Source organism: Heliangelus exortis, chromosome 14 (assembly GCF_036169615.1).
Source record: "Heliangelus exortis chromosome 14, bHelExo1.hap1, whole genome shotgun sequence".
Taxonomy (NCBI): domain Eukaryota; kingdom Metazoa; phylum Chordata; class Aves; order Apodiformes; family Trochilidae; genus Heliangelus; species Heliangelus exortis.
The window spans coordinates 387,433-398,801 of NC_092435.1; the positions used below are offsets into that span (position 1 = coordinate 387,433).

An 11,369-nucleotide genomic window follows, 5' to 3' on the forward strand; every position below is an offset into this window, starting at 1 on the left:
GCACGCTGCCAGCCTGCGAGGGGCCCGGCTCCGGCACGGGCTCCACAGCCCCATCTGTGTGGCCACTGGCAAAATGTCCCCCCAGGCTGGGGACAGAGTCTGGAGAACGGCTTGACAACTCGCAGCCACCAGCCCTGGGACACAACACCCAAAATCGGGAAACCCGGTGTGGGCAGGACTGCTGCAAGCTCTGACAAATCCCCCTGGAAAAAATTAAAAACAGAAGGGTGCTCCCCTCCCCAGCAGCTACCCCCAGAAATGAGAGAACTAGGCCACTTGGGGGGCAGGGGAAGAAAGAAGATGAATTTAAAAGCTGGCTCTGCCACCCAGTGCTGGCACAGCCCCAGCTGCCCCCCAAGGGAGAGCAGTGGAGCTCCCTGCGTCTGTCTCCTGTGTCCTCATGGATAAAAGTAAAAAGTAAACTGGGAAAGTAGCACCTGGGAAAGCAGAGCACGGGACTGGTCAAGGATGAGAAAGCTGGAATGGGAGGGAGGTAATGGTTGGGCCCATAAGGGGGTGGCTGCCTATGGAGACCAAGCCCCATGGCTGAGGGGCCCCACACAGAGAGTGTGTGGGGGGGCAGGGACACCACAGACTGAGAGCATGGGTGGCACTCATGGCACCCCACTGAGACACAGGGGCCACCAGAGCCAGAGAGAAATGGCCTAAAGAGGGGCTTGAGCAAACCTCCTGCACAGAGGAGGAGGCACAGCTGCAGCCCCCCAGGGAGAGGTGGATGGATGGATGGATGGATGGATGCTCCCCCTCGCATCCTCCTGCTCCATGATGCAAAGTCCACCTCCACGTGTTCCCCATGTGCACCCCAGAGATCGTGTGACTGCAGGGCTGCTGGAGCCTCTCCTGTACCGCAGTGCCTGGAGTTTCCTCCATCCCTTGCTAGCGCTGGCGGCCCTGGGCCTGGCTGAGTGCCAGGTGGTCACAGAGCAGCAGCAAAGCATCGAAGCGCTGGAGCCGCTGCAGAGCTTGGGCCAGGAGTGGGATGGTGACGGCCTCTCCAGAGCAGGTGAAGTGAGCAACCAGCTGCTCAAATCCCGTTATCCGTCCCAGCAGCTGGGGTGCCACCCCCAGCTCCAGTGCCACGTGGCTGAAGTTCTTCACACCATTCAAGGAAGGGTCCAACAAGAAGGCGAGGGACTGAACCAGGGAATGGGGCAGCTCTGCTACTGGGAGACCTGGGGGCACAGCAAAGCAGGGTTAGAAACATGCCTGTCTGCCTGGGCTAAAGATAAACAGAGCAGCCAGGCTCCAGCCCTATCCCTGCTGAGCTGGTGAAATGCCACCCCACTAGGGCACGTATCTCCTCCAACATCACCTTCAGAGCTCAGCAGCATGCAGCTGGCTCAGTCTCAGGGAGGTGACAACTGGGTGTCCACCTGCCAGCTACCTGCAGACCATTCAAGGCAGTATGACAGAAAATCTACCCATAAACTAGCACCAAAGGCTGTGAAAGCCACCTCCATGCAGCCACGGTGGGCTTCTGAAGGATCTCCCTTTAGAGGATCAGCCTTTCTCTGCTACCCTAGTACTTGGAGAGCAAAGACTGAGGCTGGAAAGACACTTACCCTTGGCCGTGCTGCTGATCTGAGTCACGAGGCTCTGGGCATCATCCACCTGGCAAGATAAAGACCTCAAGGTTGGTGGCAGTCTGGTGAGAACAGCAACGCCTGTCACTGCTCCCAGGGCCATCAGGAAGGAATGGTGCTTATCCTTCCAGCACCCAGTGCCTTCCAGCAAACTGCTCCCCTAAATGGTGACCTGGAGTGAACCTGTTTGAGAAATCTCGCTGCCAGACTGAGGCACCACTGAGGTTCAGTTGCCGAGTTCACTATGAGCTCAGCAGAGAGGGAGGAGGAACCAGCTGCCAGGTCAGCCTCCTGGAGAGCAGGGGCACACGATCCAGTCCAGAGAACATCAGTTAAAGACAGGATGGAGGATGGTTTAAGGAGGGTAGAGGATGCTTATACATCCAATGAGCTGACTATAGCCTTTTGGGTGTTTGAAACCATCCCAGCAGGTCACACCTCCATGGCCTGTGGATTGACACATCACTAAACATCTGGCAAATACTTTTTTGGTAATTACCAGTTAGTGCCAGACATGAATGAACTGTAGCCTATGTCCCTAAGCCACCAGTGAGCTCAGCACCCTGTGCCCAAGCCCTGCAGCAGTTTGGAGGAGCGATGGGTCTGGAGGAACTTACCGGCTGCTCCTGGCTCTCGGCAGTGGGGTTGGGGAAGGTGGGGGGTGGGCACCGGTCCCGCCCCAGCCCCCCGCTCTCTGCCGGGATCCTCTGCACTGCCCGGCTCGCCGCCTCCTCTGGCCGCTCACTGCCCACAAACTCCACCTGGCTGGAGAACTTCTGGAGGTCAAGCTCGGTGCACTCCACCGGGGCGTGAGGCCACTTGTGCTGCATCTCGGAGGCGCAGGAGGAGAGGGGCACCAGGGCCTCTGGCTGGGCCTGCCGGGGGGCAGCGGGCGGCAGGACCCCCGCCAGGCAGTCCCCGCGGCCTGAGGCTCGGATGAGGGGCTGGCTCTCCAGCAGGCTCCTGCCCAGGTGGGCTTTGGAGGCAGTGCCGACCGCCACAGCTGGAGGCACATCCATGTCTGGCTGGAGAGAGGGGAGCTGGAGACCCACGGCTTCCCCATCTGAGATGAACTGTACTGCTTCCACGGGGCCTGAAACAGACACGGGCAGGGCTCAGCAAAGCCCAGAACATCCAGAGCCCTGTGCCCTGCTCCACCACAGGGCAAAGCCATTTCTCTGCCTTCCTAGCAAGTTTTGTGCAGGGCTGATCCCAGGGTGGCAGGGAGAGTGGGAGCTGCAGGGGCTCCACGAGAGCATTCCGGGTACAAGGTCTGCAGGTATTTGTTAAGAGGTTCCAAATTTCATGCTGGTTGGACTCAGACACCATCCTTCCTGCCTAAAGGGCATCTTGGTACCTCCTAGTACCCTGCAAGCTGTAGCCCAGCACCAACCTCCTCCCTCCCCCAGGAGGAGCAGGTACCTTCTGCCTGCCTGTAGCAGGGGCTCAGGTTCTTCACGCCCAGGCAGCAGGGACCAGACATCTGCTCCTCACACAGGAATCTGCCGGGTGTCGCCGCAGTTGGGAACATCGCTCGCTGGCTTGAGAAGTTCTGAGTCCTCAGGAAGACTTGGAGGATAGAGGAGAAGCAGCCTGAGCAAAGGCTTGGCTGGTGTCCCCAGCACGTCCTCAGCCCTGCAGTATGTCTGCCAGCTGAATGCCAGCCTGTCCCAACCCCAGCCACAAATCCTGCTGCCCTCCTCCCTCACCAGTCCCACAGGAGAGCTGCTGGACCTCAGCCTGCCCCCAGGAAACCCAGGGGAGAGGAGAGACAGCCGGGACTGCAAAAGGGTCTTCTCCTCCTCCTGATTATGGCACCAAGGAGGAGGAAGGCTCCACCATGTCTTTGAGTGGGCAAAGTGTGAGAGAGGTGCTGCAAATGTGAGGAGCAGGATGAGGGGTTTGTTCTGCAAGAGCAGAGGAACATTTGGGTCACTGTATGCTGCAAAGGCAGCAGCACTGGGACAACGTGGTGAGATGGGGACACAGGCAGGTCTGAACAGCAAAGGGAGAAGGAAGAGAAGCTCTGCAGGCACTGGCTCACCTCGCTGGCACTGGCTCTTCCAAAACCGCTTGCAGTAGATGATGGAGAGGGCCAGAAGCACCAGCACGATGATGACCAGGGCACTGCTGGTCAAGGCAAGGAGAGCAGTGTCCTGTGGTGGTACGGTGGGGACAGCGACCTTCACCAGGTTTACTCTGGACCGACCTGCAAACACACCAGACGCAAAATGTTGGAGCCTAATCCTGAGGCTTGGGCACCTCCTCCCTGCCCATCCCTCTTCATGAGTGATGACCATGCCTTCTCCAGCAGGTCTGTGGGACAGTGACCAGCAAGCAGGAGAGGTGAAAGGATGGTGCATGTCCCAGTGCACACCCTTGACATGGTTACTGTGACTTGGCATGTACCATGGACCTGCTCTGCCATGTCCTCACCACCTCCCCTGACCCTAGAGGCCTCAGCTCCCACCAGTGAGGGACAGGACGTACATTGAGGCTCAGAGGTAGGTGTCTGCTTGGTGCAAGGGATGCACTCCCAGTCCAGCTGCCCACTGATCCGTGCCTTCCTATAGAACCTGCCAAGAGAGCAGAGGGTAACAGTGATCAACAGCTCCATGAAGCCACAGAAACACCCCAGCCTAGAGCCATGTCTGGCTCTAAACCAGAGCCCTGACTGGTTCCTCTCTCAGGAGCCAGACTGCTGGGCAGCACAGGGTCTGCAGCTCCTGGGCTCTTCACAGCAACCTTCACTTCAGCAGCTCCTTAAACCCATCTGCCCTCCTCGCTGGGGACCACCAGTTGCAGTGGTCCACAGCCACTCATTTTCACGGGCTTAGCCACCCTGGTGTCCACAGAAATAACCCAGGCACAGAAAGAGTTTTCTTCCACTGCTCCATAAATCCCCCCATCCATCCCCTCCCTGCACACTTGCAGCTGGGGTCCCAGCCCCACTCACCCTGGCAGACACTCCCCACAGACTGCGTTGGTTGTTGCTGTGCAGTTGGACTTCTGGAGGCGATTGATGAGGGCGCAGGACAGGCAGGGCTTGCAGCCATGGTGACCCCAGCTGTCCTTGAACTTCCTGGGAGGGCAGGCGATGCACTGCGCGTCCCCCCCGCTGCCATCACCACAGTCCTGCAGGACACCAGGGGAGGGCATGGCTGTGGTACCCAAACCAGTATCCAGGGAAATTATGTCCTTTCTTGGGGACAAGGGGTGAAGGGGTTGCTGCTCAGGGAGTTTGGGAGCCAGCTGAGGGAAGATTGCACCACAGCAGCTCTGATGGAGACCCATGGGGATGCTGAGTGCTGCCTGGCTGGGGTGACCAGGAGGAAAGTCAGGTTTCCATCAACAAAAAGGGAGAAGCAGAGCCTGGAATCCCTTCCCACATTATTACCATGGGAAAAAAACTGTTCACTGTCCCTTCCCACCAAGCCCCAGTTCTTCCCAAAGTGCCAGAACCCAAGATTACCCTTCCAGAGGAAGGCTGGGAAAGAATTCCCCTGGCACTCTAAAAGCCTCAGTGCTGGATCATTTCTGGTCCTTCCAGGGCAGCAGATTTACCTTGGAAAGCTCCTGCCCGGGCATGCAGTTTCTGCAGGGGGTGCATTTCCCATGCTCATCCAGGTACTCACTCTCTTGGCAAGCCATGGGGGCCAGAGAGGTGCTGGGAGCCTGAGGAGGAGAGAAGGAGAGGGCAGAGAGGTCACAGAAGCTGCAGCACTCTCCAGACAAGCAGGGTGCCCTTCTCTGGGCAGAAGTTTCTGTTCTGTTTGCTTGCGCATCACGGATGTCACTGTGGCAGGAGGAGGGTGGGGGATGAACTGCCCCACTCTGCTGCCTCCTCACAGCCCTCAGGATGCAGCAAATGAGATTTCATTTCCAGTAAGGGACCTGACACACTGATGGCTCAGGTGAGGATTTGCAGGAACCCAGTGGACTTTGACAGCCTGGCAGTGAGTCTGGGCACCCTGGGCTGTAGGCAGAGAGCTCAGTCCCAGCAAAGTCCCATCTCTGACCAGCCTGGCTGAGCTGGTCTGACATGATCAGATACTGGTGGCTGGCTGTGTCCCCAGCACGAGAGGACACACTCCTGTGGCCCTGCTGGGCCAGCCCAGAGCCCTGTCAGCTGCCCCAGCTCCTGTTCCACACATGTTCTGGCTGAGTGGGGGGCTCACCTGCAGGATCCCAGAAGACCTGGAAGCCCTCCCTGGAAAACATCTGATTCAGACTGAAGCTACAAAACTGAGAAATTTTGTTGGACTTTTGGGGCTGTCTGCTCATTTCTGCATATTCTAGGTGGGTCCATACTGTGATGACAGAACTGGAATAAAATCCACCCTCACTAGACTGACCAGGAGAGAAACAGTGTTCAACCATCCTTGAGAGCAAATCCCCTTAACACCTGAGCACCCACCAGGAGCAGGGAGCACCTGGAAATGCTCCTGAACAGCCCAAGCCACTTGGGAAAACCTGGCCTGTCAACCATAGCCCAGAGCACCTCCCTGGGCAGGAGGGAAGGCTCAGCCTGGACCACAGCCCTTTCCCCTCCCAGCTCCCCGTGCCCAGGTCCCAGCAGCATTCCCCTGCAGGCTTCCTCTGCTTAATCCCCCACCACTCCCTCACCGGCTGCCTCTTGGCAGCAGGGGCTTGGGCAAGCTCCCCAGGCTCTGAGGGACTGAGATTCATCGGGGATGAGGTCTGTCCCGGACGAGCACAGAACGTGAGTCACCCCTCGGCACGGCCGGCTTGCAAGGAAAGGAGGCAGGACCAGTGATGTGAAGCTGAGGGAGCTAAATTTGTCTGGCAAACATCTCGGGAGGGGCATGCTCACAGCCTATAAATATCATAAAGGTTACTGACACGACCGAATAAATTAAGGAGATTTGTCACCATCTCAGAAGGTGGAGAAGAGGCAGCTGGGTGGCAGTGCCCCAGGAGGAGCACAGGGTTTAGTGTGAGGGTTCAGCTGAAAGCACAAAGAAAAATTTACAAAGGGGGAAGCCGGGCTAGCAGGGGTGACACACAGCAAAGGGCTGGCACGGCCTGATCCTCACCCCCAGCACCAGCCAGTGCCTCTGCCCAGAGCAGAGGGACAGTGCTGCTGATACTCTGCTCCAGAGCCCAATTTCAGGCTTTCAAATTCAGGCTTTCACTGTCACAAGAGCATTATGATGTATGAAACCGAGTGGCAGGCAACAGGAAAGGAGCCAAGACACGGAGTCAGGAGAACAAAAGGACGGATTTTCATTGAGTGTCCAAAGTCCCATTGTAACTCAAGAAAGAAGTAGTGGTGAAGAAAAAAGACAACCCACCCAAAGCCCCCAAACCTGCAGTCTTTTAGGTGAAACTGTCCTGCAAACACAACATAACTACTTTCTCTCAGGTATCCACAGACTTTTCTGCCCTTCAGACAGATTCATCTCCCACAGCCCATCTCCCCAGAAGAGGCACAGCTTTAACCAGTTTCCCAAATAGTTACACAGCAAAAGGGACCTGGCTCCAGCTCAGCTCCTGGACATCTGCCAGCACACCGGGATCACTGTGGGGATGGCAGGGAACAGGGGCACCCCAAGCATGCCAGCAGAAAGAGGAGGCATGGAGCTGCTTCTCGAGCCTCAACACAACCAAACATGGAGCAAACACTTTGTTGAATATCTGGCATGAAATTCAAAGCTGTGGGATTTTAAAATTTTTTTGTTTAAAACTTCTTATTTTAACAAAACGAGAACCAAGACATTTAATTTGTAAGTGGAGCATACATCCAAACCACACAGAACCTCCCTGGCAAAGCAGTGATTTCTGATAGTCTAATGAGGCACTAAAACAACTGGTCCTAATTAGCCAAAATTGAAAAGTAAAACCCAACAGCACAGCCCTTGCTGGGGTATGGAATCTACACAGGGGCTCAAGGTGACAGACAGAGCAACAGATCTTATTTGCCAAGCAGAAATATCAATGCAGTTCAAGTTGGAAGGAAGCAGAATGTACTGCCATTGTTTTGAGATGCAACTTAACTACTAACTTAAAAACACCATAATTTCTTAAAGGTCTCTTTTGTTGTCTTAATGGGGCAACATGCCTGAGCAGGGTGAACAGTGTGCTCCCCACTGTGTTATTACTCAAGACAGCAAAAACATCAGTTGCTGAATGAGTTTCCCTGCAGGAAATAAAAGGTGTTTCATCTCTGTGGCAATGCTGTAGTTCTTCCACTTTCTTTTCCTTCTGAAAATGTCATTTAAAAAATTTGACTATCTGGGAACCTAAACCATTTATAAATCTATTTTGTGTCCCACTAATGGATTCTGGTAGGAAAAAAAGGGCAAGAATATCAGTAAGGGAAAGGGCACTCAAAAACTCATCAGTGACAGTGTCAGTGCTTCTGGTTCTCCTTGTCTGATCATGGGGTAGGCAGGCAGGGATGAGCAGGGCTGGTCCATTGAGCTGTGGGGCTCTGACTGGCTGGGACAGGGTGTGCTGAGACCCACCTGCAGGGGCTCTAACACCCACACACCAGAGGCAGCCTTTCTGCATCACCACCAGAGCTGGCAGGACATCACAGGAGCTTTCACAGACCAGCCCCACCAGGCTCCAATGAGACAATTGTATATACTGGAACATAAAACTAGAGAGCTGAAATCCTAAAAAAGAACTGCGAGTGAAAAGCAGAGAGGGGAAGAAGTAAATGTTATCTGGAAAATATTACTGCATGCCTCATGTATGGCTGTGTTCAGCCCCAGTCTCTCACTCAGTCATTCCTCTGCTCCAGCTCATTAGTCTGCCCTGGGTTTGTCTGCACAGCATCCCCATGTGCCTCTCTATGCTACAGACCATGCTGGGATTGACTCTGCCTCCCCCGAAGGATGCCTTGGAGGTGAGGGACTGCTCAAGGAAGCACAAAGAGGGGGGAAAGGCTGAATCTGAACATTTTTCATGTGGCTTGGAAATCAGCACATTTCCCAATGTATTTGGAAACCCTGCTCACAAGATTGGCCACAAATTGTTTCATTTGGAGTGGCTGGCACCCCAACCTCAGGCAGGATGCATGGGGAGGGATCTGAAACACTGCCAAGTATCCCCTCTCCTTCCCCCAATGCAGGACACAACACATGGCTCCAGGTTTTGCTGCTGCTCCCATTCAGGTTTGCAGAGTCCTACAAGGCACCCACCAGGAGAATGGTTTATCCCTGACCAAAGGGCTATCTTGGTGCCATGTGCCCACAGGAGCAGCTCTGGGGACCCCAGGGTCATGCCTACAGGGCTCTATTTCCATATTCACTGCAAAAAAAATGTGATAAATCACTATGGATTGGGACCATCACTATGCTTGTTGAGTTCTGGCTGTCGACCTCGTGGATTCCCACTCTTCTTTATTAGTTATCTAAAGCAGAACTCTCAAAACATCTACCATTTGTCATAAAACCTTGGATTTCTACCTGTTTTTTTTTACCCACACCTGCTTCTTTGCAAATGTCACTGCCCCGCTTGCAATAGTTACTCAGCCTCTTTGGATTGGATTCTGTCTCTATGAAGTGCTTGTTTTTTTCTTCAGTGCTTAAACACCATCACAAAGAAACTCACACATTACACCGAGAAGAGGAAAACATCAGGAAATCTGAAAAATGACTGCTACGAATGAAAGAATTTACAGCCAGTACTCAAACTACATAAGTGTGCCCTTAAAATGCTTGACACCTTTCGACAGGTGGAGACACCCACAGCCTTGTCACGGGTGGACACAGCACCGTGGGCCCCTGGAGCTGACCGCTGCTGAAGGGCTCACCGAGACCCAGCACCGGCTGCGGGCCCGGGACGGGTGCGGGGCGGGACCTACGCGTGGGTGGAGGCGGTGCGTGGGGGTGCGCGGCCCGGCGCCGGTCCCCGCGGTGCCGCCCGCTCCCGCCGGCTGCACGGCCCGGCATGGCCCGGCAAGCCCCGGCAAGACCTACGCTCCCCCCGGAGCCCCGCCGCTGCCCCGCGCCGGGCCAGACACCGGGAGCCTCCGGGAGCCTCCGGCGCCCCCCGCCGCCCGCCCCCGGGAAGGCGGGCAGAGCGCCGGGATATGCCCGGGCACGTCTCGGCGAGGGTCTCCTCGGCCCCGCATCACCCCGCCCCCCGCCTCCCGCCCCCTGCAGCCCCCGGTCCCCGCAGCCCCCGGTTCCCGTAGCCCCCGGTCCCCTCAGCCCCCGGTCCCCGTAGCCCCCGGTCCCCGCAGCCCCCGGTCCCGTTCCCCGCGGCGCTCGGGGGTGCCCACCGGAACCGGCCGCAGCCCACGTGTATCGCCGCCGCTGCCCTCTCGGGTGCGGGAGCCGCCGCAACCCCCGACAGTCCCCTGATTCCCGCCTCAGCCCCCACCCGGCGGTGACACCGGGATCCGGACCGGTGCCGCGGGAGGGCGGGCGGGCAGATGCGCGGACCCCGGCGTTACCTGTGTCCCGGTCCCGGCAGGACGGTGTGGGGCGGGCTGGGCAGCGCAGGCAGGACGGTACAGATAGGGAGCGCAACAGGCACCGGCGAAAAGGTGCGGACCGGGAGCGGGACCGGGTGCCGGGACTGGGACCGGGTCGGAGCCCGGGGAGACTCCGCCACCTCCCGCATGCAGGTCCCGGGCAGTGAGGAGCGCCCCGTCGGTCCCCGCCTCCCATTGGTGGGCGCCTCCGGTTGGGCGGGGATATGGAAATGAGAGGCAGCGAGCAGAGGACTGGGGGAGCGGGACCGGAATCGGGACCGGCAGACACAGGCCCCAGGAGCGGCGGTTCGGCAGCCCCGCAGCGCCACGCGGTGTCCGCGCAGAGCAACGATGGGACGTCCCGCTGGTACCGGCCGCGATGCGACCACAGAGAAACCTCCGGGACACTCGTGTGCGTGTGGGACCGACAGTCGGCAGCAGAGGTGGTGCGGGGGACGGGGGGAAGGCAGCCGGGAGCCCCCGGCGAGGATTCGGGTCCCGAAGATCTGGATTTGTTTAGCTTCCCACGTACAGGCCTGTGGATGTGGGTCAAGCTGCTGTCCATCACCCTGCTTGGCCACCCCTGTCCCACCCCCCCCTGTCCAGCCCCCGAGCCCCCCACGGGCAGTAAATACAGATGGTAAATGGATACAGGCAGATCCGTGGCTCTGTCACACCGGGCACACGCACTGAGCAGCAGGCAGCCCCAGATCACCATGGCTGGGGGCTTCTCTCACACTCAGAATTAAACATCCAGCCGTGCACTTGGTGTGACTCCTCGCATGAATCCTTGGGGTGGTTTGGAGGACTTATTCTGGAGGTATCCCAGGTTTATTGCGCAAAACACTTATTCCATCACAGTATTTACCAAATCTCACCTTCTTGTCCAGGAGGATGCTTATTTTCCCTGAAGTGCTGATCTTGGTATTTTCTGCTCAGTTTATTGTGCTTCCAAACGAGTTACCTTGTAAGTTTTAATCTGCCTGGTCAGTTGTGAGCTCTTGCTGTCTTCCTGAGTTTGGGGAGGTGAAGGGTAGGCAGAGTTAATGCTGCTGAATTTTGGGGTAGCTCTCAGTAGCAGCTGTTGCACAAGGACGTGTATCTGCACTGTGTTAGCTTTTAAGCCTGCTATTTTGGGGACATTTTCTCCATTTCTCTTTTCAAAATTCAAGCAATCCCTCTCCTTTTGAGAAGTCCTGTGAGTTCCGCACCATCATGGTGTGATGCCTTCTGGTGGCTGTCAGACTGGGGTAACTGGGAGGATTTGTTACGAAATTCAGCCAGCTTCCATACTGTTTTTTCACCAAACCGCCTGA

The 11,369-nt window shown here is 56.7% G+C and overlaps 1 protein-coding gene across 1 annotated transcript; it reads right to left on the reverse strand.

Annotated features, from left to right (window-relative positions):
* Positions 1-720: 720 nt before the first annotated feature.
* EDA2R (ectodysplasin A2 receptor) lies at positions 721-10,215 on the reverse strand. The gene is made up of 9 exons (XM_071758125.1): positions 10,033-10,215; positions 5,169-5,279; positions 4,561-4,739; positions 4,095-4,180; positions 3,649-3,813; positions 3,027-3,173; positions 2,222-2,697; positions 1,584-1,632; positions 721-1,193 (listed from the first exon to the last, which is right to left on the reverse strand). Exons 2-9 carry the CDS (start codon positions 5,253-5,255, stop codon positions 898-900), a joined length of 1,485 nt encoding a protein of 494 aa, XP_071614226.1. The 5' UTR covers positions 5,256-5,279; positions 10,033-10,215; the 3' UTR covers positions 721-897.
* Positions 10,216-11,369: the final 1,154 nt, after the last annotated feature.

What these genes read in the sequence shown, in the direction of transcription:
- EDA2R (XM_071758125.1), bottom strand. Translation starts at nt 5,255, where the DNA reads ATGGCTTGCCAAGAGAGTGAGTACCTGGATGAGCATGGGAAATGCACC. An exon ending in ACCTACCTCTGAGCCTCAAT is followed by an intron (nt 3,814 to 4,094) that starts GTACGTCCTGTC and finishes GTGTGTTTGCAG; the next exon opens with GTCGGTCCAGAGTAAACCTG. An exon ending in CCGAGAGCCAGGAGCAGCCG is followed by an intron (nt 1,633 to 2,221) that starts GTAAGTTCCTCC and finishes TTATCTTGCCAG; the next exon opens with GTGGATGATGCCCAGAGCCT.